Source organism: Balearica regulorum, chromosome 12 (genome assembly GCF_011004875.1).
Source record: "Balearica regulorum gibbericeps isolate bBalReg1 chromosome 12, bBalReg1.pri, whole genome shotgun sequence".
Taxonomy (NCBI): Eukaryota; Metazoa; Chordata; class Aves; order Gruiformes; family Gruidae; genus Balearica; species Balearica regulorum.
Genome location: NC_046195.1, coordinates 7,114,734 through 7,132,275, shown reverse-complemented (window position 1 = coordinate 7,132,275; position 17,542 = coordinate 7,114,734). Strand labels below are relative to the sequence as shown.

The 17,542-nt window shown below is 39.2% G+C and overlaps 1 protein-coding gene across 1 annotated transcript; it reads right to left on the bottom strand.

The window, feature by feature from the left end:
- Positions 1 to 1,580: 1,580 nt before the first annotated feature.
- On the bottom strand, positions 1,581 to 16,100 carry LOC104629591 (threonine--tRNA ligase 1, cytoplasmic). The gene is made up of 19 exons (XM_075764612.1): positions 15,803 to 16,100; positions 15,136 to 15,228; positions 14,162 to 14,352; positions 13,485 to 13,608; positions 12,503 to 12,624; positions 11,581 to 11,698; positions 10,920 to 10,984; positions 10,127 to 10,205; positions 8,808 to 8,954; positions 7,287 to 7,385; positions 6,793 to 6,959; positions 6,085 to 6,247; positions 5,018 to 5,155; positions 4,508 to 4,585; positions 4,307 to 4,407; positions 3,607 to 3,711; positions 2,728 to 2,800; positions 1,878 to 1,992; positions 1,581 to 1,753 (listed from the first exon to the last, which is right to left on the bottom strand). The coding sequence occupies exons 1-19, from the start codon at positions 16,046 to 16,048 to the stop codon at positions 1,605 to 1,607; spliced, it is 2,373 nt and encodes a 790-aa protein (XP_075620727.1). The 5' UTR covers positions 16,049 to 16,100; the 3' UTR covers positions 1,581 to 1,604.
- Positions 16,101 to 17,542: the final 1,442 nt, after the last annotated feature.

The following is a 17,542-nucleotide window of genomic DNA, read 5'->3' as shown; positions in this document are numbered from 1 at the left end:
CGGGGCTTCACCGCGCGGGGCCCCCGGCCCCGCCCCCGGCCCCGGCCCGCCGCGCGTCGCTCCCCGCGGAAGGGCGGGGTTCACATTACGTCAATTCATTTCTGTCCTTCCACGACCAACGTCATTGCTGCAGGTCAGCTGAGAACTGAAATGGCAAAGACACGCGCGTGCTAAAGTTAGACTTACGCTTGCAAAACCTAGAAATGCACTGTAAAAACCAGACCCAAAAGTTTTAATGCTGCAGTCTGAATACATCACACACGTAGCATGCAGGCTGTAGCCCATAAAAATACGGTACTTTACATACATTATTATATATATGGAAATCACCCTCCACCCCCCGCGCTAATTCTCCGAAGCAGAACAGAAAGCTTTCCCTGCGCTCGTTCCTTCAATCCCCCTCCTTCTCCTTCCCAAGTGGGGGATCATCAGTTGGCACAAACGGATACACAGAAGAACTAATACAACCCCCAAAGCGCCTGTTGAACCAAGGCGGTACCGCTGTCAGGCAGACGTAAACCACTAACTTGGTACTCCTGTAACGTTTACGTGCCAAACAGTATTTTCTGCTTCATTTCGGTGGCATTTAAATCACAACTACAGCTGTCTAACTTAGATAACTGAGTAACATATTAAACGCTATCTAAGTCTTGTAACTAAACAGCATGAGTGAAAAAAAGTGGTAAAAATTCATCTCTCCAAAAAATCTGAGTCAACTGCCTGCCGCAGTAACTTTAAAATCATTTATAAGCATAAACAAGTCAGATAAATATGGCCAGTTTAAATTCTAACACACCGCGTTTCAAAATGAACCTCTCGCCCACACCTTTTCAGCACTCTCAGTATGCCCAGCAAACAGAGCAGTGAATTACCGCAACATTTTTTTCAATGGTTTTAGAAAAAGCCAAATCAACAGCAAACACGGGGAAAAAATAAACCACTTTCCACACACAGATAGAGCAATTCGACTTCATTCTTGGCAATCACCATGACAGCAACCAATTAGCACACCAACTCAATCAGTGCCTTGTTGCACCGAGATTTCCAACAAAGGCACCAATCTATTCGTAGCCTTTGAACACAAGTTCAGGAAGAATCGAGCTGTTCCCCTCACCCCCCAAAAATAAGTTACATAATCCAGCATTAGAAAAAACCTAAACCAAAATGCTCCCGACGCACCTACCGACTGCCAAGCTTTGGATTCCAGGTCAGTTATGCAACTGCTACGTGACCGAGGTAGCGCAGCAATCGCGGCAGCGGCCACTACACTTCCCAGCCTCCCGTTCCTTGACTTTGTGCAGCCCTGCTTTATTCCCACAGCAAAACCAATGCACTTTAGCAGAGGTGTAGGACTTTTAAAATAAGCATCCTGCAACTCTGGCGGATGGGAATCCCATGGGATTGTCAAAGGAGCTGGCAGTTGCATCTGTCCTCTCCTGCTGTTTCTGGAGCACCAACATTGCTACATTTGCTTATTTTGTGTATACATTAACTGAAAATTCTCTCAGATGAGCATTACTGCTGCACAGGAGGAAAGAAACACCATTTCACATGGGCAGCTAACAGTTCTCCGCACGCTCCCCCCCCCCCCCCAACCAGCAACATTAGAATTCTTCTTCTGCATTTGGAATATGTGAACTCTTAAATTTCTTGAGCTTTTCAATAGCAGAAGATACTGAAATCTCTCCATGAACTTTGTTGTCTCTTGTTCGCACGTTGACAGCGTTATTTGCCTTCTCCTTTTCTCCAACCACTGCAAGACATATCACAAACAGTATTAAACTGACTACCTACGTTACAAAATGAGAGGCTAGACAAACTCCATGCCCAACATTAAAACGTAAATGATATTCAGAAAGGTAAGATGCTGCAATTACCTAAGATAAAGTTATACTGGGCCAGCTGTGCATTTCTAATTTTCTTGTTTAATGTGCAACTTTGATCTAGATCCACATCTGACATAAATCCTGCTTCAAAAAATTCACTGCAAACCTAAAAAAAACCAAACAAACAAACAACACAAACCCCCACTTGATATTACAGTCTGTGTTCTACAATACAAATTTGTACATGCTGTAATCTCTGGTCTCTTCCAATGATTAATTCACATATGCGCATGATTTTGCGCTTGTGAATCGTCGTAAGGGAGTCAATGAAGTTATGTGAAGAAAAGTGCACACACACTTAAGGGCTTAGCAGGACTCCAGTTGGAAGACAATACAAGGTAGCTTCCAGATCAAATATTTGCCGATCTCTTCTGACAGTTACACTGCTGAATGTCAAAAATGTTTCCTCAGACTACGAAAGGAGAAAGAGGAGAAGGAACAAACCCATTTATGCTTGCATTAAAAGAAAAGCAGGGGAGAGGGGTAAAACCAACCATAGTCAAATGTCATGCAGTCAAGAGTGTATGTGCTGGGAAATGGAAGAAACTGGCTCTGCCCCTACTTTAAGCAGACAATTCTGTAATGACACATTAGTTAGTATATAAGGTTTGTCATCCAGAATGTTTTTTCCACTAATAATTACCGAGGTACGTACACAGTAACACAACCCAAACCACCTAAAGTTATATATCCCTTTTTCAGTTTTAGACTATATGGAAAAATTTACCTCCTCCCCCCAAACACGTCTCCAAAATTATTACAGCATTCATTCTATGTTCTAGGACAAGTACTTAAGGAGCTATTAAAATTCCTTGCTACTATAAAAAGCCCCTACTCTCACCTGACGGGCGTACTCTTCAGAAGTAGGTCCCACAGGCACAACCATGACCTGCCGTGGAGACAGCCAGAACGGCCTGGCAAGCAGGACAAGACAAATATGAAATAAATGTGCATTTTACATTTGCATTTATATCCGGAGTCACAGTCCCCAATAAGAAGTATTTTTATAAAGAAGTTGTTCGCTAAGGATGTTAGATAAAATGTTCTCTTCCTCTTTTCAAGTTCACATAAAATAGCAAATAGATTGATTCCAGTAAAATGACGTATGCAAAACTTTGATCTCCTGTTCACTTCCTAGCTGACTTCACAATTTTAAATAGCATTTTATTTTTTTCCCCATAATTTCCACTTTTATTTATAACTTTATAACGAAAGATGGGTAGTCAGACCAAGAGGTGCCTAAAAGTAAGAATTAACTCTTCTTTAACAGTTTAAATACATTAAAGAAGAAATATCTTCAGAGCTTATTCAAGATGAAACAATACATCTTACAGGTTAAAAAAAAATATTTTACATTAGGACTAATTCATGTCAGTATAAATAAAATAAGTAACGTCTTCCCAGTACAAAAGCATGATTTTTAAGAAAAAAGGAATAAGAATAATGCAGCATACATACATTAAATTACCATTCTTATTTCTGCTTTCTTGTATAATTTTCCCTGCAATCTCATGAAACTGAAATTCTAATAATGAGCTATTATTAAAGGGGTATCATACAACTCAAACCATAAAATTAAACTTATTTTCTGGTAATCTTACCTACTAATTTTGAGAAGATTCTAGGGATATTATTTTGCATTATAATATACAGGATATCAGGGAAGATCTGTATTTTTTATTGTGTTAAACATTCTTAGAACTGCATTTGTGGTACATACCATTTTCCTCCATAATTTTCTGCTAGAATAGCTATCATTCTCTCCACAGATCCCAAAATAGCTCTGTGAATAATCACTGGCCTTTTCTTATCATCGCCATCCTTACTGAAAAAGAATAAGTACAGGTTTGTTTGGGGTTTTTTTTTTTTTAAATAATTCTCTTAGCTCACACACACAGAATCAAAAATATTAGTACAATTACCTTTTTCATGGAAAGACAAAGTTTAGTTATTTATACTTAAGCACAATCTACTGTTCTTAATAAAAATTACCAAATAATCATAGTGACTTAAAATAATCATGCCCATAGCTAGTGGTATAGGCACTAACTCCTAAATTTGAAAAGACACTCGGCTGACTCAACTCCATTTCTGTGCATTTTAGTATTTTATGTTCTTCCTCATGCTTTCTTTTCTGCTATGGCTTGCTTTTATGTTGTTGCACAGGATCAGCAGCATTTACAATTAGAGTGAGCTATTATTACATTGAGGAAATGTCTTCAAGTTCATGACTCAGTCCTCTACTCACCGAGGATGTCTCCCCTCCAGGCTACTGATATACAGGCTAATCATTTGTTAAGTGAGCAACAGAGCATTCATACATCTCATTTTAATGGGGATTACAGATAATGGAAGTGACCCGTTATTTTTTTTAATTATTTCATTTAAAAAAGAGGAAGATATTTAGCTTAACCACTCACCCAACATAAGTAAGATTAAATCGAACGGGTAGTTGGAAGTCAAGTTGGATAGTAGCACACTGATGGTACCTGCCAATGGCATCTTTGATTTTAATATCAATCTGTGAGGCAAAATAGCACAGTTATTAAATATAGTTTGCTTGCACTGTGTCTATATTCTTGTCCATCCCAAAGTTGTATGCAAAATGCTGATTCACTAACCTTAGGACCATAAAATGCTCCATCTCCTGGATTCAAATTCCATTGCTCTCCAAAGTTATCCAAGCTGTTTTGAAGTTGCTAATCATAACAATAAGAGAATAATAAAAAAAAGGAACAGGGCCTTTCATTACTGTAAGTCAAAGTATTTGCCTTTGAAATACAAAGGAAGTCAGACAGCGTGACTCCTATTGTGCAAGCTTCTAATAATTTATGACAAATAATCTTGAAATAACAGTAGTTCCTTGTACAAATGTTGTGATTAATTGGGAAAAAAGATTAATAAAAATCAAATCAGTTCAAGATAAGGGGTTAAGTAAGAATCAAAATTCTCATTTTATATGGTAACTTCACATTTAACGTGATGTTTTTCAACAAGTGTTTCCACTAAGGACAATATTTAGTGTCTCGTTTAAGCAAATTCACTATTCAACATGAAAGAACGTAATTAAATATCCACCTCTGCAAATACAAATATTAAGGGTTTTGTTTGTTTGCTTTTAAATTAATTACCTTTTCTGCATGGTCCCAGATCTCTAACTCTCCCAGATAATTTTCTGGTCTTGTAGAGAGATGTAGTTGAAAGGTAAAACCAAAGACAGCATACACTGACCTCAAGAACTCAAGACAGCCCTTAATTTCTTCTTCAATCTTAAAAACGTAAACAAAATATATTAGTTAAAATTTACTTACGTACAAATGTAATTGGATTTACTGAATTCCTCCTAATCAGAATATAAGAATCCATTAAATAAAAAAAACAAACTAAAAATCACATGAAAATTACATCCTACAGCCCCAAATCCAGGTAATGGGTGAAGAGAGAACTGGAGGTGGTGTGGCTTCAAAGCATGGCAAGGAAAGTCACGTTCTTGTTGAGCCTGGGCTTCTGGAGCCAAATTGACGTACTCTTGTCAAGTCTGACTCGTGCAATTTATTCACATAGCTCCACTAAAATCTATGGTATTACTGACAAAATACAATATTTAGTCAGCATTACTAGAGAGAACGAGATGTGGTCAACAGCTTTTTTCTTTGCAGGGGCAGATGGGAGATGTAAAAGATTTTACCTTTTGGATTTAGTTGCCCATTGTATCTTTTTAAAGGGAAAAGTCCTATACAGAAAGTGTTATTATGTAATTCGCAATCAACAATGTCCCTCAAATAACATAGTTTCCTCTTTTGGATAGAAACTTTTTTTTTTTTTTTTAATTTCAAAGAGAAAAATAAGTAATACAAATTATGGCACTGCTATTTGAGAAACTTATAACAGAGAAGCTAAGTTCAACAGGCTATTGACTTAAGCAATATTGCAAAAGGTTAAGAAATACGGAATACCAGATGACTAAGAAGGAAGCACCTACATCGATCCAAAAAAACCCATGAAAAGCAGCATTGTGCTACAAAGAAGCACAACAGAAGAAGCTAGAGTTGAAATATTTTGGGGATTTTTTTTCTTGTTTAATGTTGGTTTGCACTGGGAAGGGAAGGGAGGGGAAAAGAAGGGGCGGGTTTTTTTGGTTGACCGGTGGGAGGAAGGTGGTGGTGGTTGGCTTTTGGGGGGTTGGGGTTTTTTTCACCTGTTCTATTGTGCAAAAGATGTGAGCATCATCTTGTTGGAAGCGCCTTACACGAGTCAAGCCACTTAAAGTCCCAGAGAGTTCATTTCGGTGAAGAACTCCAAAATCTGCAAGTCTAAGAGGCATTTCCCTCCAGGATCGTGGACGATGGGCAAACATCAAGCTAGAAGGAACATGAAAAGAACCTTCCTTTTACCCTTCTTACAGAAGATTTAAGACAACGCACAAACTAAAACAGTATCAGTACAGGTAGTAATCACATTTGAAGTATTTACTCATTCAGGTTATCTGCATCATAAGAGGCAAGCAAATGGAAAAAGTGCAGCAATCAGAACACATTGCTAAAGGCCACCTAGAAAAAACACTGTGACAGCAGCAATCGAGACTGGTTCATCTGTACCTTCTTTTGGTATACCACACCTGATGCCTATCTCTAGCCAACATAATTTGTATTTGCTACTGGTACAGACTAGCATTAGCATGCACAAACCCAGCTCGCTTTGTACAGGCTTACTCAAAGATCCTCCTACAGGAACTGTATTTGGTCTGCTTTGGGACACTGTTGGGGAGCTTTCTGGATAGACTACTAAACAACTAGTGTATCGTACACATTCACAATAACATGTATTAATACTCCTTTTATTTCCCGTCAGCCCCACAAAGGATAAATATAGTAAAAGAAGATGTTTTTTAGCTGGAAGTACAAACCAATGTCCTGGACAATTCATCGGTTTAAGGGCAAAAGTTTCCTTCTCGACCTCAAAAGAGAACATGTTTTCACTGTAGTGCTGCCAGTGTCCTGAAGCTTCCCAGAGTTTACTGTTGAAAATGTTTGGAGATACAACTTCAGTAAAATTACGCCTGTGATATTCCTCCTATAAAACAAATTCAACATTTAAAAGGCGATACAGCTTTTGACAAGCAAAAGCTTCATTCTGTGTTCTTACACTGACAATTTACTGGGAGACTAAAGGCCTGCCGCACATGTAGGCTTTACACGACTAGTAGCAGCACATGTCAATGCTTTCTTCTGTCCTATTTTCAAAAAGGTTAGATCTGCAAAATCATAGTGAAAACCCAGTATATGTTTACACACATAGATGTTTCTCTTTCTGAGGATAGCTCAGTGCTATGAATGGCCTGTTGCTTAAGATCAACAACTGATATCAAGCTTGTTAGGAGTTACATTAGTATACACTCACTCGTATGAAATCCACAAGTGTGTTATAAAGAAAGGCACCTCTGGGGAGGAAAAAGCAGCTTCCAGGACTCAGATCATGAAAGAAGAAGAGTTCTTGCTCCTAGGTAAATGAAAACCAGAATGCTGTAACACCACTTCAGATGTAACTGCAGAAAATGACTACTTCACATATGTTGAGACTCTGTACACAAAAGTGAAATATTACAGCAACAAGATGATTTCCAGAAGTCTGCAAGTTCTCAGCAACAGTAGTTAATTTATTTACTCTTAGAAGTTTGTAATAACACTGGAATTTCATTTGATTCTGTGACTATGTAAATACAGGTTTCCTCAAAACTGAAGCCTTAACCAATCTTACCTTTAGTAACCAAAGCAATTAAGCATATATCCATCGGATCCGAAGGCTGATGGCTGAGCTTGTGAGCCAGTCATTCTTTATCGGAATTCTGTCTCAAAAACTTAAGCTCAGCAGTGCGGCTCTGATACCGAAGAGGCTAAGGTTCTCCAAAGATGTAACATCGATACTGGCTAAGTTTGACTGATACTAGATAATTTGTTTTTGAAAAGGCAAAGGAGTAATCACCAAACAAATGCTGTACAAACATTCAAGTCTTAATGAGTTAATAGAAATAAGCATGAACACTTCTGTAAAGGTCGTTTTCCTACTTCCTCCCTTTGTTACTGTTTTCTGTAAGTTCCTCAGTGGCTCTTCCTCTCCTGAGTTACCCTCAGTTGTTATCTTTGCTTACGAAGGCCCTTCACAGTCTCTTCTTTCGTGACTGCCAGTAAGTAGTGAGAGGTTCATGCCTGTATCCTCTTGGCAAACGATGCTGACCTTCACCTACACGTGAGTTTTTCTAATAAATGCCTCCCTGCTTTCACCTGTACTGCCCATTATGCCTTTAAACATCCACAAAGCTACTTATTATCTTCTTAAATATCCCCTCTGTAACTCCACCTTCTCTACAAGACTACAGCAAGAGTGACAACAACTAGGAGACTGCATGCCAACATGACTGATAGGTTACAATCCTTCTCTGTGCCAATCTAATGTCTTCCGACTTACACTCAATTTAACAGGTAATCTATTCATTTAAATCTAGTAAAGTATGAACAATAGTCACAACAGCTGAAGTACTGCACATACATAGACTTAACTATTACCTTATTTATGCCTATAATAAAGAATGACCAAACCATATTATTTACACAATTTTCAGTAATTTCTCTCTTCTATGAAAAGACCTTACATTAAAAGGTTTAAGATCTACCTCCCTAAACAGAGGGACTACCCCATGACTTCTTCCCAACATTAGTCTAACATTTATATGCAAATGACAAGCTGAGTTTGTAGAATTAAAATTTTAAAATACAACTGACACGAAGAAATTCATAGAACTGGCTCCCATTCAAACTGTGAAAAAAAATGAACCCCGCCTCCCCTCCCAAAAAAAAACACCAGAAAAGAAAATGAATTCTATTGCAGAAGTGTAAGAGAGAAATAGACCATGAAATGGTGTACCTTTCCAATTTTCCTATGATCCCGGTTTCTGGCTTCTTCCTGGAATTTTTCCCATTCCTTCATCATTTTGTTATCAGGAAAGGATATTCCATATATTCTCTGCAGAGTTTCCATGTCAGACTTGCCTTCCCAATATGTAGAGGAATTCTGATGCACAAAACCCATACTTTAATATTATATAATTTTAGGGAAAAGGAGGAATAAACACTAATGCATCCAAATGTTGTGATTTTTTTCCTTGGGAAAAGAATTATACAGAGTCATCCAGCATTTTTTATAATAAAGATACTTGCCCTGCCTTTCAGTCAGCGTACTAATACAGAAGACAAACAAAAGTGACTGGCCAAGCCATACTTTTATTCTTAGGTACCTTGTTTTGACATTATCTCAGATCGTATCTTCTAAAAAAAAAGCAGCACTTGTTTATGTTCAAATTGTAATGCAGTAGGGAAACACAAAAGACAAAATGAAACTAACTCACTCTCTCAGTTAAATCCCAGCTGTTTTGACAATCTAACACTTAATCCCTGGAGCTGAGAGTTCCATAAACTTCAGTTAGGAAGCCAGCAAAAGCAACTACTGATGAATGTTCCAATGAGGTCAGTCTAATAAGGTTACCAAAATTAGCATCTGTAAGTAACTTAAACTACATCATAACCAGAGATATCTGCAAACACTGCCTCTAGCTTTCCTGTGAGCGATGCCATTTTTAAAGAGCAGCACTTGCACGTCTGCCAGTGTCCACTTTACCTCCTCTACCTGAAAGATAACGTCTTACAAGCTCAAAATACCATATTCTGACCCAATGATTATCTTGGATGGTCATTTACTGCAGAATGGCGCATATGCGCACACTGCACAGAGATATGACAGCTAGTACAGACTCAAACTAGAACATTTGTACTACAAAGTGTAACACAGCCTGGAAATACTAACACAATACTGCCACATTAGCTCATGCACCGCATTTCTCTATTGTGCATGGTATAATTGGTTCCACAGCTAATCTAGTCACTACTAGCTTCTTTTTGCAGTGGTGTGCATTATAGTCTAAGCATGCAAGATGCTGTTAACTTCCCCTGATGTACTTGTTGTGATGGTCAAAAATCAGTAAACCTTGGAAGCAGATGAATAATGAAAGTCTGTAGTTCTACTTGCATGACGGGAATGAGGAAAGAAATGAAGGACTATTTTCAGAATAACTAAAGAAAACAATACAAAGGACCCTAGCATAATTGTTTCAGGAGAAAAAAATACATAAATAAATCATCTGACCCATAGTTTAGTTAAGTTTTAATGCACAGGTAATTTAAATTTACCTTAAATATTTTAAGGGCCTTAATTTTTCCAGTGTGTCTCACATGTGGACCCTTGCAGAGATCAATCAGTGGACCACATCTATACACCAAAGAAAAAAGAAGTGTTTATTTCAAGACTCTCCAACATTTTTAAATGCAGTCACTAATGGCAAAAAAGTTAACGCTTGACATGTTCGAACATACTAAAAAGTATTCACATGCAACACTCAGCAAATTCAGTGCATCTTAAATGTAATTGTGCCTTCTACCTGAAGCAGAATAGTCACTCAGTAAATACTCAGCATACTCGATCCATTATCAAGAGCATTGTACCACATTCAGCAATTCATACAGGTCCGTATGTAAACTTTGTTAAAGTCAGCCAGGAGATTTCAAACTATGCACAGAGAGAAAAAAAAAAGCTTTTGCTATTTTCCAACTAACTAGTTTTATCCCTGGCAATCGAATGAACAGGATCCTCACCCCAACTGAGCTAAGAGTTAGATTCACCCATTATCCAGCACTTCAGTGTCAGAGTGGTAACTTATGTCAGTCTATTCACTGAAACCAGAGGGAATGCGTGAGAAGTGGATTTGCCACTTGTCCACAAGTTGAGACCTAATCTGTCCCAGCAGAGAAAGAAAAGATCTGATTTTACTTAAGTAGCAATATTAATTGCAAACTTAAGTCCCAATCACACAAGTATTCAGAAGTTAAAATCAGAAAAAAAACTATTTCTTCTCCTCTCAATTTAAATGAAATATACTTAACTACAGAAATGTTTCATAATAGCTTTTAACTTAATTTTGCTTACCTGTATATTGTGGTAGTTGGCGTGTTCACCTTCTCATTAAGGATACGACACTTAAACTTGTTATACTGTGTGCGGAAACACGAAGTCAAAAACATCAATAAAATGGCTAATAAAATTCTATTTTAAAATTATCTATTAATAATGCAAATGCATCAGTAAAAGGCAGAACTAAAAAGTCACATGAACACATATACGTTTGCAAAAGTTCAACGTCCTTTCAGAGGAGTCATAAAACAAGAGGGGAAAGAGACAAAAATATCTGAATTTCCCTGAGAGCGTGTTAAGGATAGTGATTACCACCTTTTGAAAGGCAATTAAAACACAGTACAGTGAGACTGGTAATATTCACTGTACAAAACAGAGGACTAAAGGACAAAATCTTTTTTGACTTGTGTCTGCAAGTGAGCCAGATTGAATGTATACCTTTTGTGTACTAATTTCTTTGTCATCTCATTGAGCTTGACGTGTTTTTGTGTAATAAGTTGTTTTTATTATTGCCTGAAAATATCCTGAATGCTTGAAAGGGGGAAAAGGATGCTATTCTTTTTCTTTGTTTTACTAGACAGGTACTATTCTGATGAGTCAGTCACAAGCAGTATTTTGTAAAAGTTACATTTTAAAAGGCCATTGTACCAGAATCACAGCTACTCCAAAGATTTACCTTAAACATGTCTAACAGGATCTCCTTTTTGACTTCCAGCCTTTCAAAAGCCTGCTTCTCTTTTATGATATTTTTACAGCTGTTCTCTAGTAGTGGGAATTCAGTACTGGATACACCTCTAAACAGACAGACATGGGTAAAAGAAATACAAATTATTTATTTTGATAGTCCCATTTTTTAAGTGACCACTTTCTAGTGGTCTAATTTGAAAAACATGAGATATGTTGTTGTGATTTGTCACAGTATTTTCTTAGTTTCTTACAATCAGACACTAAACTCAGAAACACAAATTGTATCACCCTGAACAACCCCACTGCAATCACTCCTAGAACGGTCTTTGACATGTTTAAATGTCTGGAAGATCTGTAGCTCAAAGTATCATTTAAGAAAAAAAAAAGTTTCAACCCATCTGCAAGAGCTAGTTTATCAGCTGATGCAGATTCAGTATTCTCCCTGACTCCAGAAAGATAAATACGGGAAAAACAGAATTGTAAAGCTGTGCACAAGGATTAGAGAAGTAGTAAACACCTATACGAGTTATATGTATACGTGCCATTTCTACAAGTGACTATGGCACTCTGAAACCAAACTCCCATGATTCTTCATGGAAACAGACTCCTGTATCTCCCAGGAACTTCAGAAAGTTTTACCCAAACACTCTACATTTTTTTCACACAACATGCAACAATTCCAAGTCTTAAGGAGCAGGTGTCTGAACACTGCTCTTGAATTTAAGTAGACATACGCACTCAGTATATATGTATACAGAGACCTCTACTATGAAGAGGACTAACCTGTCAGTTTTAAACCATACCAGATATGTGATTTTACTTTTAACATGCAGAAACATGACTGAGCAAAAATAATTCCAGTACTTAGCTTCAATACAGAGTATTAAAGTTCCCAGACACTGAAATTTTACCTATCTTCAATATACATGTCGTAATAAAATCCGTTCTCAATTGGTGGTCCATAGCATAAACAGCCCCCAAAATAACCTTCCATGGCCTCTCCAAGAATATGTGCACTTGAATGCCAATAAACCTGCAAATAAAGTCAGGTGAGAAAGTCATGGGGTCACTGGCATTGTGTAACTACAAAGAAAAAGCAACAGACGTATATCTGCAGACGGGAAATACACTGGAATCAGTGTTGTTTAAGTTCTGTGAGAAGTATAACATTTTTCTGTTCTCTTTTTGAAGTATGCTAGTAGATCAATACCAGTTTTATGTCCTAAGTTCCTATTAATTCAGACCACTTTATAGCCACTGCTACAACATAAAGCTTTTATAGGCTCCTGAAATGCCTCAAACAAGTTTAATCACATAAGTAATTCTTTGACAAAATTAAGTCTAATTCTAGTGCATAAAGATAAACATAGGCTTAGGACTCCCATAAAAAAAAAAATCTTGGGTATGTTGCTAAGTATATTCACAGTTTAACTGACGAAGACATGCCTACTTAAGTTTCTAATAAACAGTGCTGTTACAAGGACATATAGATTTTATTCATGACTCAAATCTGATATTGGACAATTTTTAGAAAACTCTAAGACAACCTCACTGCTGCTCTCAGCATCTGATCTTCAAACGCACTGAGTCAAACCACTGAACATGTGTCTTGGAAGAAATCAAACTATTTCAAGTCAGCATACAAATCAAATTCTATACAATCTCACTTAAGAAATAACCTGTTTAAATAAAAGAGAAGGGAAGAAAAGAACACTAAGATTTTGTTCACCTATAGATTATAGGTACTTACTTTCCTTGTCAAATCATTACAAATACATTACTTCAATAGTTTGTGTTTTTTTTTTAATTCAAGAATTTAACAGCATAATGCTGCAATCAATTTCATGTCATTAGTTCCTTCAATCAAGCAGAAACCAATGAGTGTTTACTCACAGCTTTTGCTTCTTCATTATCAAACATAAGCAGCTCCAGGGTACAATCTCCCTCCAGTGGACGATCCAGGTCCCACAATTCACCATTCACTTTGGCTATGATTGTATTTGAAGCCAACCCTTGACTAAAACCCACAAATGATGACAAGAGACCAAAATATTGAGGCTCAGATTTGCAAAAGTGCTTAGGTTTCTAAACCCCGTGAGACCCCACCCACATCTCATAGAACCTAAAGACCTTTAATTTTTGTTTCTGTGGTCGTCTTAAAACACTTTTCTACTTTTAAGGTACAGACCCTTATGGTCTTAAAAGTTTCAAACAGTGGTTTTCAGTGCTGGTGATCTGGAGGAAAGACTGCTTCTACTGTTATCTGGTAACTCACAAAACTTAAGATGTCTCTATTAATTCCTGGCAGTCTCTCTGATTGCTATATTCTTCATTTGGAAGCAAGCATTATGATCCCAGCACAGAACCTCAAGCATCACTCAGAACAGTAATTTCACCCAGCTATTTCTTCTGCATTACGCTGAAGTTTCAATGATGCTTCCCAAATAAACCAACTTAAGTGTTACCATCCACTGACCGTGACATATATATTTTATGCAACAAGGTAAGAGACAAAAGATAGTAAAAGAATTATCACTGCAGAAGTACCACTCTTTCAATCTGCAGGTTACCTAATTCCTACAGCTAATTGATATGGTGTGGTTTTCCAAGATTCTCCTTCAGCTATCTTTCCATCTGTCAGAATAATTTTGATAGGTTTGCTCTGGTTGGCCGCTCGGTAAGCTAGCAAAGTATCATGTTCTTTTTTCAGTGCTTCATAAAGCTTCATTCTGTCTTCTATGAAGCTTGGCTCACACTGTAGCTGTAACAAATAAATAAAATCATACACGTATATATTTGTGAGAAAAATAAAAGGGTTCACAGTGTCCATGCATCCCTAGAGGGTCCAAATGAGACCAGATTTCACTGTAATAGAATTTATACTAATGTGCAGTAAAGCTTTTGTAAGTAACTACACACAGGATAGTCCTATCCAACTTATTATTTTATAGTGGATTTCCAATTTTTCAATGCACCTTCATCAGTCTGGGCCTAAATGCCTTTGTGAGTTTGACCTCAGAGAGCAGCCTGTATTCCTGCCCCAGAATTTGTATTTGGCTGACATCCTAGAGAAGTCTGGATCACTCCAACAAGCCCTCACTTCTGCTGGTCCATTGAAAGCATCAGATTCAAATAAGACAGTTCATGGGGAGTTTCCTTTAGTTTAGCATAAGGTTAATTATTAAGATGTATTGAACCACAGCTAGTGCTGGCAACATTCTCCTTCAGTCATCATGTGTGCTGTTTAACTATCCATGAACCATCACTCTCTTTAGGAACCACAGTACCCCGACCATTATTTTGAAATGGCCCAAATTCTGTTACATAAGAAGGAGAGCTCTAAGAATGTATAAGTAACCCTACTAATTACATGCAAGATGAAGCTCTTAGAGAATGATTTTTTCCACATGCATGCTATAGCAAGCCTTCCTCCCAAAATTCAGGATTTCAAAACAGCGAGTATTTCAGATTTCAGCATCTTTTCTGAACCCAGCCAAACAATACTCCTTCTTCTATTATTATATGGTATAAAATAACCACTTACATCATTCTGATGTTGGTTGACAGCTTCTTCTTCTTTTTTCTTTTCCTCTTTATTTTGATTCACCACAACAACTGGACTGGCACTGAAGACTTTCTGAAAACAATGGTAATATGAAGGATACTCCTTTAAGACTTTTCCCAGCAGTCATTGAAACAAAAAAGACCAGTTCAGTACAATATTAGACTAAAAAGGCAATTATAATTGAGTAAGATATGTCCTTAGTGCAGCAGAAAGACTTCTCTTGATATATCTAAATTGCATCCTTTCGACGTTCAGCAGACACAGCAAAACTGCTCAGCAAGCAAAATCTTCTCAACACAATTTCCCCAATTTTACTACTGCAACCATCACCGGCACAATCTCCCCAGCGAGACCCTGGGAGATTAAAACGGCCTAGTGAGCAGTAAAAACAACTTTCGGTGGTCTGATAAACTTACTCCACCTTTGCGAAAAGGCAGGGACTAGCGGGAGTAGCGCTGCGAGCGCGGACCGAGACCGCGGCGGGCTTCCACGCCCGAGAGCAGCGCCAACCCCCGCTGGCTGGGGCCTGCCGTTCCGCCCCCCAGTCCTTCCCGTCCCGTCCCGTCGCTTCCCTCCCCGCACAGACCTGGCCCACCCCAGAGCGATGCGTGTCCCGGCCCCGGGGGTGTCCCCGCCCCGGCGCTACCTCGCTGCCAGGTGGGGGCTCCGCCGGCGCTGCCCTGCCCAGCTCGGCCTCCAGGCTGCGGCGCAGGTGCAGGAGGCGGTAGCGCAGCTTCTCGTTCTCGGCCCTCAGCCGCTGCAGCTCGGGGCTGCAGGTCTCGGGGCGGCACGACGCCTCCTGCTCCTTCAGCCGGCCGACCTCCGCCGTCAGCCAGCGCAGCTCCTGCTCCTGCCGCGACAGACGCAGCGCCGCCACCTCAGCAGCCGCCATCTTCCCTGGCGGCAGCGGGCTGCGTCCGCCCTCCTGCGGCGGGACGCGCAGGATACCACCGCCCCCGGCCCGCCCCGCTCCGCCTCCCCGGCACCACTCGGAGCCGTCGGGCACGGTCCTGCCCTCTCCGACGGAGGCGGTCAGGTCGATCGCTGCAGCGGTGACCTCGGCTAGGCACGGTGGGACTTGAGGGAGAGTTACTGTTACCATTATTCGTTCTTCTGATGGGGTAAATACCTATTTGTAGCCCTCGCTGTTGTGGTGTGAATAAACCATACCCGCCCATCTTGCTCTGAGGCCAATGAGCAATTGGGAAGTTCCAATATCCACAACTCGAGTCTGAGTCCCGCTTCAATTTACCTAACGGTCTTCTTTGAAAAGCTTTTCTCTATAACCCTCATAAACAAGAAGCTGAATAAACTGGGGCTGCAGTGAAGAATCACGTCACTAATTCTCAAAATCCTCACCGTGCCATTTTGTGGGGAGCATGGCAGGCACAAATGATTTGTAATAGGGAGGGGAAAACCACATCAAGTTTGCTTTATGTTGCCAAGTATCCAGTTAAGCATCTGTAGAGCTTGTTTGCTACTAAAACCACAGAAAAGCAACACTTAAATAATACTGTTTAAGTAAATACATACTTTCAAAGGACCTACATGTACCATCACCAATGTCTTGGTCCTTCAAAAGTTTATTCAAATAAAAAGGAAGGATAATTACCAGGTGCCTTAGAAATTCTGACAGAGACATTATCAGAGTATGGGAGATACAGGTGGCACCCACTCGAGTGCAGCCCCACGGCCTGGTCGTTCGCACGGACTTTGGGTGGTGCACCCACACACTGCCGAGGCTCGGCTCTAAGGTCTTGTCAGCCCTAACACTCAACTACAGCTAGTTTATTGTCCTTTCTCTCTGACCACCGCCCATTAAACACATCTGCCTGTGAGTTGCCTACAGCAGAGGCATTGTATCATACTACTGTGCAGAATGTATCACTCCAGTTAGGATACTGATGACATTCAGTGTTATCAGCACAATAAAATAAACACAGATTTAGTTGTGAGGTCAAACTCTGAGAAAAGTATTCAGGTTACATCCTCTGTATCTCATCTTTGGGCACTGTCTTATGAACACAAAATCTGTAACTTTGGGCTTGCTCTAGCATTTACTGAAGTAATGGAAAAACTTACCATCAGAAGTTACAGTGGCTGAGAAAGCTGATTCATAAGATGCTGTCCAACATATGCGGAGTGCCAGGCTTTATCAGGATCTTTCACCTGCTGAGATATTGCGGCATTAATATTAGTAGAACTTCTGAGAGAGAAACAACTCAAAGAGAAAAAAAAGCATGAGGTTTCATGGAGAATATGGAAAGAATGGGGGGGTGGTGGTATTTGTACTACCCCTATGGAGGTTCAAAAATCAAAGAGAATCATAAGAATTAGGCTTATAAAGGAGCCCTTACTTTTAAAGGTTGCCTAGAAGGTGTGCCAG